Source organism: Elephas maximus, chromosome 25 (assembly GCF_024166365.1).
Source record: "Elephas maximus indicus isolate mEleMax1 chromosome 25, mEleMax1 primary haplotype, whole genome shotgun sequence".
NCBI lineage: Eukaryota > Metazoa > Chordata > Mammalia > Proboscidea > Elephantidae > Elephas > Elephas maximus.
Genome location: NC_064843.1, coordinates 23,002,355 through 23,019,007, shown reverse-complemented (window position 1 = coordinate 23,019,007; position 16,653 = coordinate 23,002,355). Strand labels below are relative to the sequence as shown.

The window sequence follows — 16,653 nt, the reverse complement described above, 5'->3', positions numbered from 1 at the left end:
AAGTGCTGCCGCCTTTGATGTCCTGAGCTGCGTCCCTGCTCCTTCTGATCTCCGAAGCTGCCCACTTGTCGGCCCCGCCCCCGCAACTCCGATCAGGAGGCTCCATAATTGTGACTGATTTTCAAAGCTGCCTGGAGTCTCCACAAGCACCCTGGTGTTGGATTCGCTTCCCCTTCAAAAAGATGCTCAAATGAAATAAACTAATTTAATTTCTACTTCTTCCCCCCCCCCCTTCTCGCCTCCCCGCTTGTCCCAGTTGAGTCCCTCTGCCTGACTTTTCCCTGAGTAGAAGGTGAAGGTTGGCGGGCTGGGGGAGGGAAAGGAGACAGGGCTGGTCTCTGTGGGACCTTGGGCAAGTCCTTCCCCTTCTCTCAGCTTTGGTTTCCCTGTCTGCGAAACAAGGGTCTGAACAGTCTGGGAGCCAAGCCCAGTGATTTGCTCAATCATGGACTTCCTATGTAACTGTGGGTACATCTCTTTCTGAGCCTCAGTAATGCCATCTTTTCAATGGGGATGCTAACATCAGTCCCGCATACCTCTCAGAGTTGATGTGAGAATGAGGTGTGATGGAGGAGCCACCATTGTGGATATAGGGGCTATGCCTCCACCTGGCACCCCCCATCCCCACCCATTCTCCACATTGCAGAGAGGGAGCTTTCTAAAATGCAAGACTGCTCATAGTACTTCCTGGCTTAAGTCTTTCCCAGGCTACCCGCTTCCCTTCAGCCCTTCAGCCATGGCTCCTGCTTCCTTCTCCAGCCTCATCTCTCCCACCCTTCTGGCCTTTCCAAGCAGCAACGTGCAGGTCAGCATTGGGTGAAGGGAGACAGGGTCATATCTTCTTGGGCCAGAGCTTGAGTCAGCAGGTGGGGAATGCTGGACCTGGAACTGCCTTAGACTTGTTACATAACCTTGGACAAGTCACTGATCCCCCTGAGCCTCAGTTTCCCCACTTGCAAAATTGATTTCTAAGTTCCCATTGGGCCTGAAAGTCCACGAGTCTCTGCCACTGACAACTTCAAAATTCATCTCTCCAGCCAGACCTCTCCTCCGAACCTATATATTCAACTGCTTGTTCAAGACCTTTGCTCAGCTACTTAGTGTTTCCAACTTAGTACGTCGGAAACCAAACTCTGGATTTCCTTCCACCCCCAAATCTGTCCCCCTCACTGTTTCCACTATCTTGGTAAATGGAAATTCCATCTAGCTAATTGCTCAGGTCAAAATCTCCACAGCCATCCCTGAATTTTCTTTCTCTCACACCCTACATTCAATCCATTAGCAAAGGCTTTCAGCTGTACTTTCAAAATATATCCCAAAGTCGACCTCTTTTCAACGCCTCCGCGGGTGCCACCTTGTTCCAAGCCACCATCATTTCCTGCCTAGATGACTGCAATATCCTCTTCATTGGGAAACCTACTTCTGCCCATGTCTCTTTCCCCATTCTAATCTTTACGGAACGGCCGTGGGATCCTGTTAAAATTAAGTTAGCTCATGCCACTCCTCTGAATACAACTCTCTGCTGATTTCCTAGCTCGCTCAACATGGAAGGCAAAGCCCTGACTACGGTCTGCATGGCTGCATGACCTGATCTCCTCCTCGCTCACTCTGCTCCAGCCACACTGGTCCCCCAAACCCCTTGAGGGAATTCAACCTCAGGCATTTGCACAAACTTTCCTCTTCCCCTGGGGCTCACACCTTCAGTTCTTTCTTTCAATGGCACCTCCTTCCCGGATCAATGATATATTTGGTTACTTGCCTATTGCCTGTCTCCCCCATCTAGAATGTACCCTCAACAAGAGCTGGGAGTCTTGTTTGCCTGTTCACTGCTGTGTCTCCAGTGCCTAGAACAGCGCTTAACACATAGTAGGTTCTCAGCAAATATTTGCTAAATGAACAAATGAACACAGTCAAACAGACACATGCCAAGTTACATGCATGCACAGGCCTTAAAGTGCCATTCAGCTAGCCACACAGTGCACATCTGCACACGTGTGTGAATGCACATGGACAGCAGGCACACACCTGTGGATGCATATGCACACCTGCACATGTGTGTGGATACATATGCGCACCAGCACGTGTGTGAGTGCACATGGACACCAGGCACACGTGTGTACCCGCCGTGTGTGTGTACACCAGCCTGCACTCACACAGTGCCATAACTGCCCTCTCCCCCCATTCTCCCCTACCCGTTTCGGCCCACCACTCTCTGGTTCACCTCCTCCTTTCCCATCACTGCTGTCTAATCATCCACCAACCTGCCAGATCTGGCCAACCCAGGGCAGGGGGCTGGGGCCTCACTGCACTCTCCCCCAGAACCCAAACACCCCTGGCCTCTGACAGCCAGTGGCAGAGCTGGAGGCTGAGAGCGAGGCACCTGGAACCCTTGACCACAGGCAGACAGTGAGTGTGGTCTAGGACCCAGTGCCACTGCTCCCTGTTCAGATGACTTAGGTTAACACTTAGTAGGGGAAGGAGATGGCAGCTACTCCTTGCACCCGTTTGCCCCATGACTCCAGCTTCCACCAGAGCCTCAGGAGCCCAGGCTGGGTGAAGGCTTGATGGTTGGACAATGTCTGGGGTCCCACAGCGGGAGACGGCAGGTTCACCTGGCCCTCAGATTCCGTTCCCCGGCGCTGTGTGAATGTGAGTTTCCGAGTGTGGCTGTGTCTGAGGTCTTCTAGTAGATGTGTGTTTCCGTGTGTGTATTCCCTGGTGTTTTCCTATGTGTGCAACTGTGTGTGTGCAGTGTCCCTGGGCGTTTGCCACCTTAGCCGAGTGTGTGCGCCTGAATCTTTGTCGGGTTCAGCTATCTCTGTATGCGCCTACACTGTGGGTCTTGGTGTGTATGGTGGCTTCTTTGTGGGCAGTGAATGAAGCTGGTGGGACACTGTTGCACCTGGCTATGCCCACGCCTGCCTGGGGCTGCACGCTAGTGGAGCTGGCCCAGGATGGTGATGTCTGGGTGTGGCATCTGCCTGTGTCCGTGTAGGTGGCTGTCTGTGGATACCTACATGAGGTGCAGTTTCCTGTGTGGGGTTTCATGTGGCTGTGGCAGGGTATGAAGCTATGTCTGGGTGTACATTTGTGCCTTGTCTCCACCGTGCGTCCCTGTGGTTGTTTCTCGTTGTAGGTGTGCCATGTCTAGTTGTGTCTAGACACGTGATTGCATCTGTGTGCGGTTGCGTCTGTGGGTGTGGCGTTGGGCTCTGGTGAAGGGCTATGTTGAGGTGGACACGGGGCCTGGGTGGGGGGCTGTGTCAATGGGGGCTTGGGGGTGGCTCTGCCCATTGTGCCAGTAGGTGGAGCTGTGCTTGTGGGTGGCGTGGGCACAGGTGGGCAGGTGAGCTTGTATGTGGCGCTGTGCTTGTGTGCTCGGTGGTGGCTAGATACGCAGCTATGCCTGTGTGTGGGTGGGGGACCATGCCTGAGTGTGTGGCCGTGCCCATGTGTGGGTCTGTGTCCATGCATGTGGCTGAGTTCATGTGTGTGGCTTTGTCCCAGTGTACAGCTGTGCCTGTGTGTGGGGGTTAAGGACCATGTCCAAGTGTGTGGCTGTGTCCATGTGGAGGTCTGTGTAGGGGCCATGTCCACGTATGTGGCTGAGTCCATGTGTGTGGCTTTGTCCAGGTGTGCAGCTGTGCCTGTGTGTGTGTGATGGTCTCTGGGAGGATACCTGAGCCATGCGGGCACCTGTGCTCACACCTGTGCCTTCTGCCCTGGGGCAGAAGTTCCTGCCTCTTCTGCTCCCCCAGAAAAACCATTCCCCCCCACAGCAGGCTCCCACTCAGGGCCTGGTGGTCCCCTCCCCTGGAGGGCACATGACTCTGGCTCACCCCCAGCCCTGGAGCGGAGCCCACCTGTGGGCGAGAGCTCGGCCACGCTGCCAATGTAGGGGCCATGCAGGAAGCGGGGCTCGCTGTCATTGATGTCCTGCACCTTGATGATGAACTCCGACTCGGGCTCCAACAGGCGGTTGGTGGCACGGTCCCGGGCCTGGGCCCGCAGCGTGTAGAAGGTTTTCTGCTCTCGGTCCAGGCGCTCCATGGCGTGGATGTCACCCGTCAGCTCATCAATTAGGAAGATGGTGCCAGCGCCCTCACCTGAGATGGTGTACTTGATGGCACCGTCACCCTCGTCTGAGTCCGAGTGGATCTGGGGAGCAGGAGGAAGATGGAGTGGAGGCTCGGGTGGGGGCTCCTCTTGGCCTCCCCCTGGTCCCAACGGGGGTCTGCTCCCTAAGATACACCCATGTTTTTGGTGAAGACGCTGAGGACTGGGAAGCCACACCTCATTTATCCTAGTCCAGGCCTCACTGTGTCCAGCCCTGTTCCAAAATCTACCTTTCCCTCTGCGGCCAGAGCAAATAGCCTAAGAGGTGGATCCCAACAGTCCTCCCCTGCTTGCGATCCTTCTACGGCTCCCCATTGCCTTTACAAAGGAGCCCAAAGGCACCGCCATACCTCTGTGCTTTTCAGCACGAGGGACCCTAGGGCTTCGGCTTTGAGCTCCCTGCCTTTATTTCTCTGCCCCATGGAAAGTCTACTCATCTTTCAAGGCTCAGCTCAAATGCCACCTCTTCCAGGAAGCTTTTCAGGATTCCTCTCTATCCCCACCCCCACGCCATGGTCTCTTAGTACATCAAGCCATCACTATCATGTTCAGCTTTGTAGAACTGCTGTAGCTGTAGACTACTTCTCAAACCTTGGCATGCATGCAAACCACCTGGGAATCTTGATAAAATGCAGATTCTGACTCAGTAGATCTGGGGTGCTGCCTGAGGTATTTTTTTTTGTTTTTGTTTTGTTTTGCATTCCTAACAAGCTTTCAAGGAGCCCTGGTGGTGAAATGGTTAAGCACTCAGCTGCTAAACAAAAGGTCATCGGTTTGAACTCACCAGCTGCTCTACAGAAGAAAGACCTGGCAATCTGCTCCCATAAAGATTATAGCCTAGGAAAGCCTATGACACAGTTCTGCTCCGTATAATGGGGTTGCTATGAGTCGGAATTGACTTGATGGCACACAACAACAACAACGATGGCAAGTTTTCAGGAGTCCTGGGTGGTGCAAATGGGTAATGCACTCAGCTGCTAACCCAAGGGCTGAAAGTTCGTCTATTCAGAGATGTCTCAGAAGAAAGGGCTGGCAATCTACTTCCAAAAAATCAGCCATTGAAAATCCCATGGAGCACAGTTCTACTCTGACATGGTCTCCGAGAGTCAGAGTCAGAGTCAACTCCGTGGCAACTGGTGGTGGGTGCTGGTGACAAGCTTTCAGGCTGCTGGTCTGTGGACCTCACTCTGACGTACAGGTCCATCTCTTCCTAGGCTCTGAGTCCCCAGGAGGTAGGGGTGATCTCTTACTCATCTTGGCATCTGGAGAGCCAGGCTCAGAGTTTGGCACATGGTAGGGATAGGAGTGAGGGAGAGAGGAGGAAAGGGAATGCAAATTGAAGGAGCACCTACCATGTGCCAGGCACTGTGCTAACAATTTTACACACTTATCTTGTTCAGGGCTCTTAAAAAATGCTGTGCCATGAGGCCAGGAGAACTGAATGGTGCCCAGCTACCATTACTGAACATTTTGATCAACGATTCTATAGAGGAGGGGACATGCAAAACAGACTTTCAAAGTCTCATGGAATCCAGACTTTCTGGAGCCATGGAGGCTGGATAAATCCCTGAAACTATTGCCCTGAGATAATCTTTAAACCTTAAACCAAAAATACCCCTGAAGTCTTCTTAAAAAACAAACAACAGTTGAGGTTAACTAGTAAAGAAAGTCTCCCCTGAGCTTTGTGCTCTTTTAAGAACTATCTATATGGGGTTAAATGGACTACAGCAACTGGAAAGATTAGACAGGAAACTTAGCGGGCAGTGAGTTTATGCTAATGAGGGAGGAACTGTTCTGAAAAGGAGCGTGAGAATGTTTGCACAACTTGAAGAATGTAATCAGTGTTACTGAACCGTACATGCAGAAACTGTTGGTGCCTGTTCTGCTGTGTATATTCTCAACAACAACTACAAAAATAAAATAAATTATAGAAAAAAGGAAATCCTAAACAACAACAAAATGCTGCAAGAGTGGGTTTTGCTAGCCTCATTTTACAGATGAGGAGACTGGGATGATTTGTGTGAGCTCTGATCTCTGGAGACACCAACCTGGCTCCATGCCTGGGGGAGCCCATGGGAAGGAGGACGGCCCACCCTGGCCTAGCCTTGGCTCCATCATCACCTCCCTGCATGTCCTTGCATACATCGCCGTGCCTCTCTGGGCCTCAGTCGCTCCATCTGTAACGTGGGACTCCTACTCCTTCCTCTTTGGGATGTTGAGGCATGAACAGAATTACCAACCACACGAGGTTCTTAGCACTTGCCTGGTCTCAGGTGACATTTAAAATATTGAACACCGGTGTGGCTGGGGCACTGACCATGGAAGGTACTGCAGCCAGGCCCCTGCTGGGCTAGGCAGGGAGTGTTTGCTGGGTCCTGGAGGCCCAAGGAGCTGAGAGTTAAGGTGAGGGAGAGGAGAGGGGCTATTTACCACAGTTATGAAGGGTGTTCACTACTTTAACAAACAGTACACTCATTCCAGTGTGTACTAGCTGAAAATCAGCCCTGCATGAGACATAATAAGTGTCCAATAAATGGTAGCTATCGTTATTATTACATTATTATTAAATGGGAGCTATATATAACTGGGATTTAATTCAGGCACATTTAGACTCCAGGGTCCAGAGTGTTTGCACTGCACCAGGATCTCTTGGGCAAGGAACCAGCAAGAAGGCTGTTCCCCCAACAGAAACGCCCAAGTCTGTATCCCCCGATGTCCAAGTCTCCGAGGTGGCCCTGAACAGAGGAAAACGCATCCAATGATGCCGGTGACCTTGGGTGGATCCCTGTTCCTTTCTAAGCTTCCAGGAAGACAGGGCATGAACGAGACAAGCCCTGAGGGCTCTTTGGGGCTAGCACTCCTTGTACCCCAGCCCACTCATCAGGGGAACAGGTGCCAATGAGTGGTCACGACACGGGATACAAGCCCACCCTTGGCCCGCGGGAGGAGCCTGGGTATAAATTCTGCCAGTGGAACTTGGTGTCTGAGAGGTGGATTATAGAAGTGCCATTTGGAAGATTGAATGGCCCATAAACATTTTCATATTTCATTAGCCGATTAATGGGCATCTCTCTCTTTTTGGCAAGTCTGCTGATTCTCAGCAGAAATTGCAGGGAGTAAATGGAGGCATCTGGTGGAACCTTTCCGGGTCCCCGTCCTGTTATAGATTGCCCCAATTAATGCCCATCCTGGGTTCCACCAAGAAGCCTCCTTCCTGTCCAGTTACTGTTAATAGATTTCTCATAAGTGGCTGGATTGTAAAAACCTCATAACTCAGTTTAATGCCCCCAATAAAATGATCTCAGGATGTCGGCCCTGAATCACTGGCAGTGCCGGGGATGAGGAGACCTGTCTCCCCTGTTTGCTGTTTATGGTTTTCCTCCACCTTTGCCCAGGGGAGACGGGGCTGGGATTGGGTGGCTCTGCTCCCCCAGGTGTGCCTTCACCCACTTCCCAATCAGACCTGTTGTCTGCTTACTGTGTCATTCGTAAGCAGTGTGGCAGAACTGATGTCTCTGAGGGGGAGGGGGATGCTTAATCGCTATTACCTTATTGGTCCTTATCATGAAACAGTGTTGTTCTTCCCATTTCTCAGATGACAAAACTGAGGCACAGAGAGGAGAAGCCATTTATTTGGTCACACAGCTGTTAAGTGGGAAAAGCTAAGCTCCTGAGTCCACAGCTAACCTGCCTTTGTCCACTAATGCTGTGAACACGGACTTGCAATTTTACCTCTCTGAGCCTGTTTTCCCACCTGAGGAATCAGACCAAGCCCTACCTGGCACAGCAAGTGGTGAGGAGTCAGTGAGAGCAGGCTCGTCATGACCTAAGCACTCTGTCAATAGTTGTTCCCTTCCTTTTCTGTCTCCTTGGTCTCCTTATGTCCCTGCAGCCCTTGACCTTTTCACTCAGACCCTGGACAGGAATTACTTAAGAGTGAGGAGTGGGAAGGAGGGAGTGGAACCCAGGAGTGATGTCATTGATGTTCTATGAAGTGCAACGTGGAGTCCACCCTGGGCCAAGCGGCTGCTCTCTGGGGACTGCAGAGTCAGACAGGGCCGATGCTAAGAGCTCGGAACAGGGGGATTCGGGCTGGGCCGAGACTGCCTGCCCTGCCTGCCTGGGTCCTGACTCTGCAGAGGGGAGGGGGTGCCCCAGCTCCCCCTCCGGATGATAATTCTCAAGATGCTCACTATGAGTGGAGGCTGGTGCTCCCACCTATTGAGTGCCTACTATATGCCAGACACGTGTTGCAGGCCATCCATGAAAACCTAATTTAGCTCTGGAACACAGGTAACTGTAGACCCATTTTCCAGATGAAGAGACTGAGGTGCGGCCTGGTCTGTTTGACTCCAAACCATGGGTTGGTCCTTCTGCAGCCTCGGAGAATCTGGTTAGTCTGCTTAAAATGCTTCTGGCTGAGGATGAGGGAGATGGGGAGTCACTGGGGACAGGGAAGATGAGGATGCAGGGCCATGACTGGGGAGAGGCCCTGACACCTGTCTTCTGTCCTGCATCCAACAGGCCACAGTCACCGATGGCCTCTGCTCTCTGCGCCTCCATTTCATCCTTTCAAAAAGGATCTCAAACCACAAATCAGGAAGATGAAGGACTTTTGAGTCAGGGACAGCTGGGTGCCAGTTTCAGCTTTGCACTGACCTGCTGCATGGGCCTGGGCAAGTGGCTACCCTTTCCTGTGCCTCAGTTTGCTCATCCGTAAATGGGACTGATATTACTTACTCATAGATTCTGCAGATTCATAATATGTGGAAGCTCCTGGTACACAGTAGGTGCTCAAAACAGCATGGATCAATTCCCTCCTCTTTTCCCAGCCTGGTCTAAGGAGGGCTGGGGGGGTCACCTAGTTCATCTCCCCTTCCCCTGACATAAGAACCACAGGCTCCAGCCCTGCCCCTTTGGAGATATAGTGTCATCACTCAATGAATACCTTCTTGTCTTTCAGACTGGGCTTGTTTCTTCCTCCAGTTAGCCCTCTCAGATGCCCTTCCATTTGGTTGAAGAGACCCCGCCTGCTCTGTGCCCCTGCCCCCTCTGCCATGCTCCATGCTTCCCAGTAACACCCAGTGTTGCACATCCGTCTTCCAGCTGTCACGGGCCTCAGGGGCGTGGGCTAAGTTTGACTAGTGTCTGAGCTCCCCATGCCGAGGTGCTCTACCTATGCCGGCAGAGGAAATGCAGCAGGGGTGGGGAGAAAAATGTGTGTGCAAGTGTGTGTGAGTGTGTATACATGTGGAAGTGTGAGACTGTGAGCTCCCTGAGGATTGAACTTATGGCCTGTTCCCATCTCCCCAGCACCCAGCACAGAGCATAGCACCAAACACCGAAGAGATGAATAATGAAAGACATAACTGTCATTAGAATTCCTCATCTGTCTTCCTGGCATTTCTGGAGTAGCCAGCCACACTGTGAAGTCTCAGGTACACACAGACTAGGGAAGAGAGTCCCTGGGAATTTACTATATGCCAGGCTCAGTTCTAGACCCTTTTCACCACTATCTCTTTGGTGTCTCATAATGATCTTATAAATCAGGGATTACTCTCCTCATTGTACAGATTGGCAAACCGAGGCTCAGAGAGGGTCCAAATCCTACCTAAAATCACACAGCCAAAAAGCAGCAGCCCCAAGGCCTGTTTGACTCCACACCCTGGGTACTTGCCATTGCATTCACTGTATGCAACCCCGGAGGAGATCCCCCCATCCCACCCCCAGCCCTTGATCAAAGACAAAGTGGAAAACACAAGAGTGAGGGTTTCCCATCCTGGGGGCCTGAAAAATGGGATTCACAAGGCCATTAATTACTTCCTCCTAATTAAATCAAAATTGAATGTGAGCAGAGGTACGTTTGCCTTATTAAAGACAATTAAACGGACAGTATGGCTATGCAAATAAAACAAGTCCAAGGTTTAAACAGAAAGCAAATCAAATAAAAAGCCTCCCCCAGAATGAGGTATCTGCTCACGCCTGGGCTACTTACAAACCAGGAGTTCATCAATTTTCCTTAAATATTAGCAGCGTAATTAAATCTGCTCTCCTCCCTACTTTAATCCTGCCGTATATCTAAAATAGATCTCACCGCCTACGGGAGTTGGTCATAAGTGCTGACCCCATAATTCTATCTTTCTCAAAAAAAAAGAAAAAGAAAAATCCTACAAAATCCACATCCAGCTAACAGAAGCCTCGGGGGAAATTATAGTTCGGAAGAGGGATTAGTCAAAGGACCCGGATTTTATGGAAATGCCAGGATGTGGCGTGGAGGGTGGGTGTTGTGAGAAGGTGAGGGGAAGAGGTGGGCCAGGGCCGATGCTGGGGGGCGGGCTGGGGAGAGAGCCCTTTGTGTGGGGCCTTGGCGGCCACTCAGGGGCCCAGCGGTTCCTGTGGGTGCGGACAGGAGCCTGGCAGTAAGTGATGGAGGAGGCGGTTGTAAAATAGGTTACCATTGGGTTGCCCGGGGTTCACTCTGTGGATGGTGCTGTTGCTAAGCTACCTTTGGAATTCGACAAGGACGGATGCTCCAAGCGGCGGATCCTTGGGGTGGGGGAACCGAGAGACAGTGAATTAACTGAAACCATGGAGAAGTCCTTTCTCCCTGAAGATCGAGAGCATGGAATGAGTGTGTGTGCATGCCTACATGTGCGTGAGCACACAACACTTGAATATACACGGTACTCAGCCGGGAAAAGGACAGGTGGTTTGTAACGGCCCCAACTCATATTCTTTGAGAAGCGGGCGGGCTAGTGATCACCTTCCCCACTGAGCGGTGAGGAACCAGGATGCCTAAAGGCTTTCTGGGTTTGGGGCAGGGCTTTGTAGTATCTGCGTGGACAGCATACTTGGGTGGTAGAGAGAGCAGGTGAGATCTAAACTAATAAAAGCTAACGTTCGCCAAGCATGTGTCAGGACTCAGGTGCTGTTCTAAGTCGTCGGCATAGGCTAACTCATTGGCTCCTTACCACAACCCTTTGAGGTAGGTGCTACCAACAGCCCCATTCAACAGATGCGGAAACTGAGCCTCAGATGCCCAAAGTCAGAGAGATGATAAGCAGCAGAGCTGGGATGTGAGGCCAGGCAGTCTAGTTCCAGAGCTTGCCTGCTCACACACACATTATATACCTTTCAGCTTTCGTAAGAAAACGTGCTTTGGGCAAGTGTTTGCAAAGAGATGGAAACTTCTCCCTCTTCGCACAAAGTACTTTTCTGGAGGTGGTCTTGGGAGTCAGAGAGCAGGGGCTCTGGGTGAAGATGAAGGAGGGCACAGTCCTGATGGCAGTGGAGATGTGGAGAGGGGTTGCTGTGAGGAAAGGATAGACCCCTGGGCCTGGCACAACGATGGGCTCATTTAAAAAAGCCAAACCAGTTGTTGTTGAGTCAATTTCAACTCATGGTGACCCCATGTGTTGCAGAGTAGAACTTTGCTCCATTGGGTTTTCAAGGTTGTGGCCTTTCTGAAGCAGATCGCCAGGCCTTTCTTCTGAGGCACCTCCCGATGGGTTCAAACCATCAACTTTTCAGCTAGTAGTCTAGTCCTTAACTGTTTGCACCCCCCAGGGACTCTATTAGGCTTATAAAAAAAAATTAATATAGGTCTGTTAAATTGAATTGACCACAGAGCCAGCGTCAGAAGGCTGGGTTTATTGGGTAGGTTCTGTCACTGTGTTGCCGTGTGGTCTCGCATGATTTTTAGGGACCTCTCATCTCGGACTGGCTGGTCCACGGGAGGTGGGGGTGGGGTTAGACTTATGCTGTCGAGATGACAATAGCTAGGTGAATGCAGATGAAAAGTGCGGATTCACTGGCTGGTTTTTTTCTCATCTCTTCAGCATGTGGGTGGCGGGGGAGGCTGCTGGGCGAATTGCAGGGCTGAGGTGCCCAAGACGACCACAGCTGACATTTAGGCCCTCCTCTGTCTCTCTGGAGTTTTCCTGGACCAAATTCCTTCTCCTAAGCCTGGAGATCTCAGAGAGGTTTGGAGAATCAGGCTGGGACTGGTCTTTTCTCATTGGGTGGCTAAAAACTCCAGCTCATACAGGTTCAAATCCTGCCCAACCTATGACCCTGCCCTTTCTGAACCTCAGTTTTCCCATCTACAAAAGGGAACAATAATTTCTACCTTGCAGTTTAAAGGTTAAGGAGCCCTAGTGGTGCAATGGTTAGGCGCTTGGCTGCTAACCAGAAGGTTAGCAGTTCGAACCCACCCAGCAGCTCCTTGGGAGAAAGACGTGGTGATCGACTTCTGTAAAGATTATAGCCAAGAAAACCCTACCGGGCAGTTCTACTCTGTCACATGGGGTCGCTATGAGTCAGGATGGACTCAACCGCACCCAACAAAAGTTTAACGTTTAAGTGCTTTATATGGAAATGATTAAAAAAAAAAACAAAAACGCTTCAAACCAAACAACATTCAGGCCCCAAGCTGAACACTTTACATGCTCAATTTTCTCCTTTAATTTTTTCAGCAACACTAGGAAGTGGCCTCGAAGCCCCATTTTCACAGATGAGGAGACTGAGGCTCAGAGAGGTGAAGTGACTTGTTCAAGGTCACATGGTTAATAAGTTGGCAGCACCAAGCTTTGAAGATAGGTGAGTTGGGCTCCAAAACTTGCTTTTTTAGCTATATCACCATTGACTACTGCCCAGCACATGGATGGCACCAGTTTCTCCTTCCCCATTCTTATCAGCTCTGCCATCTCAGTGCCCTGGCTGGGAGTCAGGAGTCCTTGGTTCTGCCCCTAGGTTGCTGGGCAACCTTGAGCAAGGCCCTCAACCTCTCTGAGCTCCATCTGTCAATCCTCGCTTTGCTCAGTTGTGGGGATCAACTTCAGCCACGTGTATGCAGGGGAAAGTAGCCAAGAACTGGAAATTACTTTCTCTAGACCAGAGAACTCTCATAGTGACCCTGTAGGACAGAGTAGAACGGTCCCATAGAGTTTCCAAGGAGTGCCAGTGGATTTGAACTGACCTTTTGGTTAGCAGATGTAGCTTTTAACTGCTATGCCACCAGGGTTTCTAGAGTCGGAATCGACTTGATAGCAATGGGTTTGGTTTTTTTTTTCTTTTTAGTTTTTTAGACCAGAGAAAATCTGGGTTTCCTACAAGGCAAACCTAAAAGTTTAAATCTAGACTTTCCCCCTTTCTCTGCCAAAGGTCCTGATCCTTGAGCCTCAGAACTGAGTGTCCTGCTCAGCCTCCCAATTCCCAGGCCTCCGCACTTTCTCTGCCAACCAAAACTTTCTAGAAAGCTGACTGGCTTTGGCAGAAGCCAGGGAACTGTCCTTGGGCGCTGCCCTGCTTTCATGTCTACAGGCACCCTTTACTTCAACACCCCAACTGCTTGCGAGCCAGGCTCCTTCAGGCCTCCAAGAATTTGCATAAGCTATGTGCTCTTCCCCATCAGCCTGATGAACTCCTACTCACACATCAAAACCCTGCTCAGCTGTTTTCTCCTCTGTGAAGTCAGCCAAGAAATACCATTTATTGAGTACCTACCAGTTCAGACCCAGGTGCTGACTTGCAAGACTTTGAATGCACCAGGGTGTCTCCCCGACTCTGGGGAGCCCCCACATGGCAAAGACTGGATCTTATTCACTTCTACCTCCCCAGTATCAACCCTGAGCCACATGAGGGGCTCAGGTATTGAATGGATGAATAAAAGTTCTTCTCAGCTCCTCATACTTCCAGGGCACAGATGTTCAGCCAGATTAACCAGCATGTACTCAGAGGGTCTGAAAAGTAGCTTTCATTCATTCATTCAACAAGCAGCTGGTGAGCAATGTCTGTGCTTGTATGCTATCAAGTCAATTTTAACTCATAGCGACCCATAGGACAGAGTAGAACTGCCTCCATAGGGTTTCCTAGGCTTGTAATCTTTACGGCAGCAGATCATCAGGTCTTTTCTCCTGTGGGGCAGCTGGTGAGTTTGATCCACCGACGTTTCAGTCTGAAGCTGACAGCTTAACCATGTGCCGCCAGGGCTCTGTGTCTGTGCTAGACACTGGGAATTTAATGGCGAGCAAAACAGGCATGGTCTAATAAGAATGACATACATTAATCGCGAAATGAAACAAACACGCATAATTAAGTGTTATAAAGGAAGATACGGGGAGCTCAGAGGGCTTCTAACAGGGACCTGTCCTAGCCCGGAGGTGCTTCTCTGAGGAAGTAGCAACTGAGCAGAGATATGTCATGTGAGTGTAAGGTAATAAGGCATAGTTCAGGGAGAAGAAACAGCCTAGGCAAAGGCGAGGCGTCAGGAGAGTGTGTGGGTATAGGAGGAATGGTCAGAAGGGCACGAGGGGAGCCGGCAGTGTGGCAGAAACTCAGAGAGCTGGAGGTGGGAAATGAGGCTGGAGGGGGAGCCAGCTCTTTGCAGGCAACGGGATGGGATTGGGCTTGACCAAGTGCGTGGGAAGCTACTAATGAATCTTAAGCAGAGTGAGGGGTGCGTGTGACATGCTCAGATTTGCCAGCTTGTTTTTAGGCTCCACATGCATCTACCTCTAAGATGGTCTGGGTTCACCTACTAGCACTGTCTTCCCTAAGATGCAAGAGGGCCGAGAAAAGGGCATGGATGAGTGACACTGTTGTCTGCGCCTGGCCAGACAACAAGGAGACAGGCTAGAAGGCGGCCCGGGGGCCAGGATTTAGGGAAGCAGGGGGACGGAAGTCCCTTCCATCTACCAGTGGGTGCTCCCAGGGTTCTGGGGCTGGACACAGGGTGTGGGGCCCCCACTTTACCTTGCCCACGTACAGAGGCTCCGTGCCCGTGTACTCCTCCACCACGAAGAACTGGTTCCACACCCAGCCGCGCTTCACCCGGCCGGCGCCCGTCGCGCGGTCCTCCCGAGCCCCGGGCGACGACGGTGCGGGAGTGCCCGCCGCCCACAGGCGCCCCAGCAGCGGCGGCGGCGGCGGCAGCAGCAACAGCAGCAGCAGCGCGGGCGACAGCGCGACTCCCGCCCGCAGCCCCCGACCGTCGGGCCGCGGCCTCATGCTTGGCCTGCGCGGGGCCGGGTCCCGGGAGCATGTACTGGGGGCAGAAGGGCGCCGCCACTGGGTCGCACGACGGAGCGGCGCAGCGTCACATGGTGGCCTCAGCGCGGCCGCCGGGACGCCGCCCCCCAAGGGGCTCCCGGACAGGCCCGCGGCTCTGACCGGCGCCCGACCGCGGGGGCGCCCGGCTGCAGCGGAAGGGGGCGCGGCCGCGCCCGGGGCATGGACGGCCCCTGGGGTCGCCGTCCGCACCCCCTTGGTGGCGCCGCGGCCGGCTCAGCAGACGGCGCGGGCGCAGCTCCCGACTGGGCTGTGCGCCATGGGCCCTGGGCAGAGAGGGTGCTGGCTGGGGCCTGCAGACCCTTCGAGGACCCGGGGCCGTCCTGTCCGGGAGCCTGCAAAAGAGACAAGAAGACACCAGTTATGTGTGGGATGGAGGGCAGCTGGAGCTGATCTTTCCTCCTTTAGGTACTAATTAGGCACCTACTGCGTGCCTGGCACTGGGCAGGGTGGGGCACACGATAGTGGCTGATACGTGGTCCCGCACCTCAGCCCTAGGTTCTTCAACCCTCATCACTCATTCCTTCTCTCCCACCCTCTCCTAGCCTCTCCTGCCCCTTTCCACAGCCCCCTCACCCAGGTCCTTCTCAGAGGTCCATGTCCACAGGAGCAGAGACCCTGAAGCAGCCTCCCCAGCCCCTGACTATCGTTTCTCCAGCCTAGCCCCCAGGAATCCCCCACCCCAGAGATCTAGCAGGCCCTTCTAGAAGGGTCTTCAGGAACCCCCAGGGCCCAGGTCTGGGTGCACAGAGAGCTCTGGAGTCCAGCACCCAGCCCATCTTCTCCCCTCCCTAGCAGCTCAGAGAGGAAAGCCCTCTGGTCTCACGAGATTCCCTCCACACTCCACTTCAAGATGGAGCACTTGAGTCCAGAGGGCCTTGCCCAGTGGCACCCTGTGTGGCTTTGGGCAGGGTCACAACCTCTCTGAGCTTGCCTTTGGTGTCTCCACATTCCCCCAGAAAACCTTTCTTTCTCCAGGTCTGAGAGACGTTCTCCTCCCCCACCCTGGACTTCGGCTGCCATCCCCAGATCAATCCATCTCTCTTTCCCTCCCTCCATCAGATCCTGCTTTCAGCAGAAAAAGGATCTGAGGGACTAACTCCTACTCAGGCCATAATGATGAATAATGGCTTAATGTGGGTGTTTACAGGGGACGGTGGTGCTGCTTTAATGGGGGCGTTTCAGGCACAGAGCAGAGTGAGTGGAGGTGAGGGGCTCAATCCCCACTCCCCACCCCACGCCCAATTCAGTGCAGTTCAACAACTCAATCCCACTGAGTTTCAACACGGGGCCAGGCTTGGGCTGGATGCTGGCAGCAAAGAGAAATAGGCCCACAGTTTGGTGGGTGGGAGACGAGTCCCCTAATAATAACCTGGTGGAGAGTGATCAGGACTATAAAAGGGGGGACAACCTGAGACATGGAGGGCCCAGGGAAGGGAATGGGCACATGTTTGGAAGGGGGAGGTGGGT

At 52.5% G+C, this 16,653-nt stretch overlaps 2 protein-coding genes across 2 annotated transcripts in view; both read right to left on the bottom strand.

Moving 5' to 3' along the window:
* Positions 1 to 15,123, bottom strand: part of CDH22 (cadherin 22) — a 78,117-nt gene extending 62,994 nt beyond the window's left edge. Inside the window, exons 1-2 of the mRNA XM_049869239.1 lie at positions 14,869 to 15,123; positions 3,864 to 4,158 (exon numbers count right to left, since the gene is read on the bottom strand). Coding sequence (XP_049725196.1) covers positions 3,864 to 4,158; positions 14,869 to 15,123 — 550 coding nt within the window. The remainder of the gene's footprint in view (positions 1 to 3,863; positions 4,159 to 14,868) is intronic.
* Positions 15,124 to 15,377: 254 nt separating this feature from the next.
* LOC126067831 (serine/arginine repetitive matrix protein 2-like) overlaps positions 15,378 to 16,653 on the bottom strand; it is a 61,638-nt gene continuing 60,362 nt past the window's right edge. The window contains exon 3 of the mRNA XM_049870089.1: positions 15,378 to 15,518. Coding sequence (XP_049726046.1) covers positions 15,400 to 15,518 — 119 coding nt within the window. The 3' untranslated portion in view covers positions 15,378 to 15,399. The remainder of the gene's footprint in view (positions 15,519 to 16,653) is intronic.